The following is a 9,516-nucleotide window of genomic DNA, read 5'->3' on the forward strand; positions in this document are numbered from 1 at the left end:
ACACACACACACACACACACACACACACACACACACACACACACACAGGCAGGTTTGATAAATAAACTTATACACATTTAGTATCATGCAGCTCTGATGTCCGGCTTTATGAAGCGATTCTGAAGTCATGAATCCAAGCTGCTGTATACACGTACCCAGTTCATTCTGGCCAGGATTAAAAAGTCTAATAATTGTTTAATTGAAAAATTGTATTGAAATCAGTGTCAGATAAGCAATAAAATATAATTTAATCAAATAATCAATTAATAACAATATAATTGGTTAAAATATTGGAATCGGCATACATGCAGTTAACAGCCTTTCTTCAAGTCGCCTGCACTGGAGGGATGGAGGCATTGTTATTTTCAAAAAGATCTATCCATCCATCCATCCGTCTATCTATCAAGTAGATGCAGGACAAGTAGACCCAGATTATGCCAATGCAATGCATGACAGAGCCACGGGGTACCTTAACTGTAGGATTCATAGGCTAAGGTGGTTTTTTTTTATCTTTTAATTTGTCATATTTATCCTACAACATCACTTGCTTAGTTTGGTGAGACAGAAGTCGTATGAAATATGTTGATAAAGAAAAGATTAAATTAAAACCTGGCTTACTGTTTACTGGTACAGTCACTGTTTACAGACTGTTCACATACAACAGGGAATAAGTATAAAAGGGGTGATGCTCAAGGTTTACAGTAACCAAATAAATACACCTTGGGTGCAGAGATGGTTTTTATAGCTTTAAATAAAAATAAATTATAATTATTTGTTAACATTTATAATTAGCAACGTGCAGCATAGCTGCTCTTAAAAACCCATTTTAATGCCAAATATTAAAAAACTGTATTCTAGATACATTTTCATGAAAACATTTATCGTATTAGTGTAAAAGTCCAATGAACTGTTTGATTCTGACTTTTATCCAACACACACAGCTCACCCAGCTCCGGCTTCTATTGCTGATGGTGCTTTCTCAATAAAAGCCATGACCAGTTCCAGTTAATGTTTTCAATATTGTTCCAAAAGGAGGTACCAGACTGTCAGCTGATAGTATTTCTGATGATTTTGTTGGATGCTTTGCAGCTGATGAAGGTGCATTCACGGTCAGCATAAACGGTGTTTGGATGGTGTGTTTACCTGTGGGACTAGCTAAATGTTTAAATGCACCAATTCATCAAAAAAAAAAAGTCATTGTTTTGTCTTGATACTGTAGGAACTTGAAAGAGACATAAATTTTGAGTATAAAGGTAACAAACCATCCGGACTAAGGATGGTTCCTTTACCAAGCCAGCTGTTGTTAAAAAACGTCTTATTTTGTTTTTTATTATCATTGTTGTTCCAGGTAAAATATTTAGATAGTAAAATGATGGGTTTGTACAATGACCAGCCCAATAACGTTTGTGAGGGGAATGTAAGATATAGTGAAATAAAAGCTAGTCCTCCACCTGAGTTAAATAGATGAAGTGTTATAGCATTTCAAAGTGGTTTTTTAACATATAAGTTTAAATAAGAATTGAAAAACTCAATGGCATGATTAAAACGAACTCTCCACTGCAGAGGTTATGTAGCGCCTTATCATTCTCAATCCAGTGAGCAAAAATGAACCAATCAAACCCTGGCGTCCCGAGTCCTGTAGCACTCACATCATTCATCATTTCACAATGTATTTTTTTTGTCTAAAATCTGCCTGAGATAGCTCCTGCACAATAACAGCCTTGCAGTCAGAAAGAAATCAATTGTTTGATAATGATCAGAATGAACAATGCAAACTGAAATACCCTCAGAAATGTCCCCACATCTTTGTTTTGTGTCTGCCTTCAAACAATCAGCATTTCCAATAATCTCTCTTCTTTTTCAGTTACATTACAACAACGAGTGTAAGTTCAGAGAGACGCTCCTTGCCAACAACTACAATGCTTACGAGTCAGTTGCCTACCCAAGGATGTTCATCGGCCTGAGTAAGAACGGCAAAACAAAACGAGGAAACAGAGTGTCACCCGCCATGACAGTGACACATTTCTTGCCAAGAATCTACTGGCCTCATAAATAGACCACCTCAATTTTGAGATTCGGGAAGAACTCCAACATGAGATGCACTTTCACTCTAAGTTTTATGCAAGTGTATCATATTTGATTTTCTGCTATGTATATATTCATTTTTTATATATCTGTGCCTGAAAGCTATTTTCTATTTAGGAAGTCTTTTTCACTGTTGGTAGGAGATGTAAAATGTGTTATTTATGCTGCTCTTGTCATTGGAAGATTTGCTTTTAATTAATTAATTTATTTATTTATTTTTCTGACACAGGAAAAGGGAACAGCAAAATACAACATTTAGAGCTTTAATATGTTCTTTTTTCTGTCTATGCTTGAAAAAAAACAAACGAGTTTCTTTGGTGTGAGAAACAGCACTGATTGCTTAATGCTCCAACTCTTTGTGTGAGGCACTGGACCCTAATTGAAACAGTATCATATTACTAAAGGAAGAGAGAGGATGGAAGGAGGGGAGAGTCTAAGACCCCTATCAACCACTTCTGGTCTGTTTATAGCTCTGCCAGCGGGATGAACTCTGAACTTTTGTGCTGTCAGTCTCAGTGAGATCTATAAGTCGCAAAGAGAGAGAGGGATCCTCTTTGATGTCATGTTAGTAGATAATATGGAGGTTTAAAGGCAAAGTGAAAAAGCTGAAATTGAAGTGGGCTTCATGATACTGCATTTGTGTCTGTTTGGACATCTGGTTACGCAGAGTGAAGGATTTTGGGTATGCAACCAAAGCATGCATGCACATAGACCAAAGGGGATGACACTGTGCATAGGTTGAAAGCTAACTGGTTGCGTAGTGTGCCTGAACAGCAAAGGAAGCAGCAGTGAAGTTCACCACATAGTTGCCTGAAAAGCAAGGGCAGTGCCTGAATAAACTCTTTTCAACACCAAGGTCCTTTACTGCATTTTTATGCAGACTTGCCGATCTTCTTTTAAGCACATGCGTTTGCTCTTGCCCTGGTGCGTAACAGCACCAATGCAAAAGAACACTTTAAGGTCTCTTCACCACTCTGGGAACTCTGAGAAGAGGTCACAGTAGGACTATTGTTTATCTAATGTACTTGTCTGATAGATATGTAAAAGGGAAGTAAGGAGTGGCTCTGATAGGTTTAGGACAGTGAAGGAAAGTGTCAGTCTCTTGTCTCCACTAATACTGTATGTCAAGACTATCCTACTTTTATAAATGAAAAATAACTCAGGTTAAAAAAAAAAGTACTTTCCAGTAATTGTCACTTACAGTTACTGTGTAAAAGTATTTCTTTAAAATCATTTTTCTTCCACATTTATTTTATGTATGATGATGTAAAACTTTACAATCTTTTTTAAAGTTTGATAGTAATATTGATGCCAATCTACTGTTAGTAAATATATCACTTAAAAAATGAAAGGAACACTTCAGCTGTCAATAGGAAAAAAAATCATGCTGATATGGACTGGGTAATGTGTTAGGAATGAAAGGATGCCTGATTGTTTGATAAAAATGAAAATTATGAACATACAGAGGTCTGCATTCCCTAAAAATCAAAGGGAAAACAAAAGATCCAGCACGCTAGTCCGTTTTGACGAAATGTTATTGCAGCAACCTAAAACGGTACTCAGTAGTTTGCATGGCTCCCATGTGCGTGTATGCATGCCTGACAATGTGCTACTAATAACAGATTAAAGATCTCCACCGAGATCTGGATCAGGACATCACTGAGCTCATGGGCAGCCTGAGGTGCAACCTGGTGACATTGGATGGACTGAAACAAAACGTCCTAGAGGAGTTCTATTGGATTTAGGTCAGGCGAGCGTGGGAGCCAGTCAGTGGCATCAATTCCTTCATCCTCCATGAACTGCCTGCATACTCTCACCACATACAGCCGTGCTGTCATACACCAGGAGGAACCCAGACCCACTGGACCAGTGTAGGGTCTGACAATGTGTCCAAAGATTTCCTTCTCATACCTAATGGCAGTCAGGCCTGTTCTTTGCTCCATGGATATGCCTCCCCAAACCATCCATGGTCCTGGACAGTGAGCATGGGGCCTACCAGTAGATTTCTCATTGTGTGTCAAAGACATTCACACCATTGGCCTGCTGAAAGGTCAATTTGTAGCCTTGGCAGTGCTCATCCTGTTCCTCCTTGCACAAAGGAGCAGATACTGGTACTGCTAATGGGATAAACCTTCCAGTCATTCTTGTTTTGGGGGTTGTCTCATTGTTGCCCCTCTAGTGCACCTGTTGTTAATTTTATTAACACCAAAGCAGCTGAATCTGATTAACACCTCCCTCTGCTACTTAACTGGCCAGATCAACGTCCCAGATGTTTAATTAACTTGATGTTATACTTGGATTAAAAACTGCTCCTTTTATTTTTTTAAGCAGAACTGAACTAGCTGCACTAAGCTAGCTAGTTCAGCTTACTGCAGCTAGCTAGCTAGCTAGCTTAGTGGAGCAATTGAACTAGCTAGTTCAGCTTAGCTTAAAGTCAGCAAATTTCATCAACCAGCATGCCTGATGCTCCCTGACCAACATGTGTGCTGTTGGTTTAATTTATGTTTTCCTGGGATAATGGCATCAGGTGAACCACAAATAGGCCAACAATGTTGTACACCTTAGCTTATTAAAGTAATCTAAACAAAGATACAATAGTACAAGTGAGATTAAGAGGTAGTGAGGTTGGTTTTCTGGTGCATTTCACCAGCTGTTATTTCCACACGCAGTGCTAATAAAAGAAAAAAATCCTCTCCATCCATCCATTTTGGAGAAAATGCTCTGAAAAACTCCGTCGCTCTTCTGGAACAATCTCTACTTCCTTTAAGTGAATTTGTCTTTTATTTTCCTCTGTATCAACGATCACTTTCAGGTGTTGATTTAACTTCCTGTAGCATTAGCTGTCCCACCTGGCTCAGTTTTGTGTCTATTTTTGCCAAACCCTGTCTTCCTTGCATTTGTCTCTGTCTCTCTATGTCCCTGTAGTTGACTGCAGCTCAGCACTGTTGGTCATGTTGTCCTAGTTGCTCCTTGTCACGTTCCAGCTATCTTTACCCTGTGATTTACTTTTAGAAAGGATAATCATGGAAGAAATATTTACAGACAGCTGTTGGACTGTACTATATGCTAGGGCCAGTAACCCTATATTTTTCTTTATATATTTTGTAAATATAACCTCTGAGTAACTGAAGGTGCTGGTATTCCTTTCAGGGGGGAGGGTCAGATTTAGAGCAACTGAGTGGTGTGGTGGATACTGCCTGAAGGCAAAAGGTGCTTTTAATTTGTTCACTTTTATGCAGTCATTGAACAACGTCACCAAACATCATTAACCAAGTTTAACAAACACAGAGGAGAAAGGCGACCTCTTCTTACTTGCTTTAGTTTTTCTTCTCTTGCCTGTTTTCTCATTCAGCCTCTTTGTTGAGAGCTTTGAAATCTCAGTTTCAACATTCCACATACGATGGCGCATACTGTAACCAACTGATTGCTGTTTCAGATTGAACCATTTTCATCACTGGGTTACGGAGCCTTCAGTAGAAGTTACACTTGATTAGCACATGGTAGAGTCACACTGAATGCACACGCTAACTACTGCAAATAGTTCAGGCAAATATTATGCAAACTGTGTCTGTTGTGGCTTTATGTCCTGATCTCTGGAAACAGGCATTAATCCCAAGACTGACCGAAGCACTGCAGCATCGCTGTGATTTACACTTCAAAAGAAGTGTATAGAAACTACCAAGTCACTCTCTGCTTGTCCTCAAACATATGTTACAGTGTGATGTTTGGACATCCATTTGGATGTCAAAGTTGGACAGCAGTGATTTAAACAAGTATACTGCTGTGCCTGTTGCTCTCAGCTAGGTTAAGTATTCTCCAGTATCACTGATTTGCATGGCAGGCATTATATGTACAGTAAAATACCTTTCTGCCTTGTGTCTCTAACCTAGGGCCATCCCTCTGTCCCACCTGCTCATTTGATTATCCAAGCAACAGCAGTGCAGCCTGCAGCTAGTACAAAGTGAGCAAATACTTTTTCACAGCACTGTAAACTCTGGTTAAAGTATGCAAATTGCTCACAGCAGGTTGAATATAAATGCTGACATGCGGCCTGTTTTAGACTGAGGCATTACAGAAAGATGCACTGATTTTATTTATGGTCAAAAGCAACCGAACCCCCACATTTCTTTGCACGTTACTGTTAAAGTAGCTTTTATTTTTATTCTTATTTTATCAATGTGGCTCAATCCATTCAGATGTAACTAATTATACTTTTGGGACTGGATTTCTTTGTTCAAACTGGTTTATCATGAAGTACAAAACTGGTGATCTGTGATTGTGTGCTGCTTCTGGGCCACTGTTCAGAAAAAAATGATGACATGATCCTGTACTACGTTTGATTCTGAGTCAACCTACTTTTATCCGATGTCCTGTGGTTTTATACAGGACTTAATAAAGTATAATACAGTATGTGCTGTACACATGGTTAAAGTCCACCGTAAGGGGAAACCCGATCCCCTAAATGTAAAGTTTATGATTGTCTGTACTGTATAATAAGCTTTGATCAATCTGACATTCACATATAAAAATGCAGTATGTATATATGACATGGCATTACACGCGTGTATTCATGTTGTGGGGCAAGTACATAAAACATAACATTTGGTCTCCTCTCTGCAGTAGTTTGTGGCTCATCTTGTTTAATTTTCATGGCCTCTGTGCTCATTTGTTTTGGTTTCTCTTTCCCCTCACACACCCTAACTGCTCACAGCAGATAACCACCACTAGCCCAGTTCTCCTGAAATTGTCTTCCTGTTAAAAAGGAGTTCATTTTCTCCCGCACTGCCATGTTCTAGGTCAGGGATGATCAACAGATCGTTGTAGCTCCATCCATAATAACACAGTACCTTTATCACACAATGTAAAGGAAGTGGAGATATGATTGGGTGGTAACGCTGAATTAAACTGCAGACCTCTGTAAAATACAGGAATTAATTTCTACTTTCCAGGCAATTTCTGCCTTTTTGTTAATATTATCAAAATCCTATTTGTTAGAGGTGTTAAAAGCTCTACACCAGGGTGTCAAACTCATTTTAAATCGCGGACCCACAGCCCACTTTGATCTTAAGCAGGCGGGAGCAGTGAAACTCTCCTTTCTGTCAGTGTAAAGAAGTTACATATTTAACTGTGACAAAGGAAGAAATCTGTCAGCACGACCCTTTGGACGTAAATTGTAAGAAATAAATGTGTAAAATTACAGAAAAAGTCCTGGTAGCTCATTATCCATCCTGTCCAGTTTGTTTGTTTTTCTTAGTCATAAAAAACAGACATTTCTATAGCAGAAAGTGAAAAACAGAAACGTTTCGGTTTTTCATAATGTTACAGAGGGTCGTTTTGTAATTTGGGGTAAATGTTTGACAGTTGACATTTCTTCGGTATTGCATAACCGAAATTAGGCTTTCTTGTCATAGGTCATTTTGGGGAAAAAAATAAAAAAATGAAAATAAAGAAACAGGCCGACAACAGTAGACTGGTGTGTAATAAGTTGAGTTTTGGTCCAAGAGTAACGAAACCTGCAGTTTCACAATCTGTAAGATGTCAGCTTTCAGTGTTTGACAGTATGTCCGTGTACGTGCCCTCAGGTGAACGATCCATGCTTCATGGAATTTTTTTTACCTGCTCTTTAATCATTTGTAGTTTTAGCTGTTAGTGGTTCTTGAAATTGTTTTGTGGTCTTATAAGAGTTTTGGACGTTTCTGTGGATACCACACAATTCTATGTTTTTACTAACAGATCTGGCGGTACATTACGTAAACCACATGTTCTCCCTTTCAGGCACTGGGGATCAACAGGATAACTGTTTATTACCGTGAGGTTTTTATGAGTAGGAAAAACTGTAAAACTTGTGAAAATACAGGTAAAAGTCCGACATTTCTGCTTGTGCTTGTTTGTGGTGAGCACCAGATCAAACAAGTTAAGAACTATAAATGGGTTCAAGTGCACATTCAGGCCTGTGAGACTCACTCACACTGAGCCATGGTTCTGTGCTACATGTAGACATTTCTGTATCTCTGCCAGTCAAAGACACTTTGGATAGAGTTTATTGTATGTAATATTCAATACTGAACTTACATACATTGGGTTTAAGGCCTGGACAAGTTTTGAAACCTTTTGTCCTCCACAATGGCAAATGGCTGAAAAATAAAACTGTGATTGGCTGCATGGTGTGCCACACCTGCCTGCATGGATTCTCAGCAGGGCTGAAGATTCGGCTCCCACATACCGATGGGCCATTAACAACTGACATATGAAACTACCCCAAATGCTGGATGTTTGACACCCCTGCTCTACACTATATGGCCCTACTGAAATATAGAAACTCACTTTTTCCAGTGATCATCTAAAAAAGGCCAGTTGAGATTAGAGATGGACCGATCCGATATTAAGTATCGGTATCGGTCTGATACTGACCTAAATTACTGGATCGGATATCGGAGAGAAATAAAAAATGTAATCCGATCCATTAAATATCACGAAAGCACCTCACAAAACTTGCGACACGCCGTAATTTGCCTCATAACCATAGCACATCGAAGCAGTATGCATCACGTGATAGAGCGGCTGTGACGTGCCAGGTCTGGTTGAGCATTTGGAGCTTTGCTACCAACCCGGCATTTCATCTCTGACAGAGTGATCCCGAGAGAAGTAAAGCAAGTGTGTAAGTCCATCTCTGAATGTTTGTAAAGCATTCCCATGTTAAGCTTAACAAATGATATATGGAGTGACTGCCTCTTCTTGCTGCTACTTCAATCATGAAACTGATCAATGATCAGCTGATCAGCTTTTCTCTTCTTTGTTTTTGGCCCACTTTGCACCAGAAAGAGGAAACCAGCGGCTGAACAGCAGCAGCACGTTTAAGCTTGATCAGCTGTTGTTAGAATTTATTTAATATTACTTTCTACACCAGGATCTTTTTCTACAGCTGACGCTGGTAACTGTGCAGGGGCGGATCTAGCAAAGTTTAGCCAGGGGGGCCGATAGGGCATGAACAGGGAAAAGGGGGCACAAAGACATACTTTTCTTTCTTATTCTCATTTAAAATGTCGAGCTTTTAATAAATAATTATCTGACACCCAAAGTTTTAGTAAGCTATAGTACTTTTTCCTTTGGGAAGGTACCATCCGTGCAGTCTGCAGCTCTGTTGAAGAAAGATGTTGAATCTATTTAATATTTTTTGAAAAATAATTGATTTCTGTGCATTTTTTTTCACGCTGCATCAAATTAAGATTGATTACGTCGATTAAGCATCATGAGGTGGAGCGTGAGTGTCATGATCCTGGGCCATGTTGGCCCAGTATTCTTAGTTCTCATGTGTCTCTGTATTCAGTTCCCTGTTTAGGCTGTTTCCTGAGTGCTTTCCCTTTGTGACTCTCACCCCCTGTGTGCCCCTCTGTGTATTCATGAGCCCTCGTCCCCTTTCGTGTTTATTCC

At 39.3% G+C, this 9,516-nt stretch overlaps 1 protein-coding gene across 1 annotated transcript in view; it reads left to right on the forward strand.

Moving 5' to 3' along the window:
* fgf4 (fibroblast growth factor 4) overlaps nt 1-3,254 on the forward strand; it is a 4,960-nt gene extending 1,706 nt beyond the window's left edge. The window contains exon 3 of the mRNA XM_005753629.1: nt 1,865-3,254. Within this exon, the coding sequence (XP_005753686.1) occupies nt 1,865-2,056 (192 nt within the window). The 3' untranslated portion in view covers nt 2,057-3,254. The remainder of the gene's footprint in view (nt 1-1,864) is intronic.
* The last annotated feature ends 6,262 nt before the right edge of the window (nt 3,255-9,516 follow it).

This window comes from Pundamilia nyererei, unplaced genomic scaffold (genome assembly GCF_000239375.1).
Source record: "Pundamilia nyererei isolate P.nyererei 1_Seehausen unplaced genomic scaffold, PunNye1.0 scaffold00445, whole genome shotgun sequence".
In the NCBI taxonomy this organism is placed as follows: Eukaryota; Metazoa; Chordata; class Actinopteri; order Cichliformes; family Cichlidae; genus Pundamilia; species Pundamilia nyererei.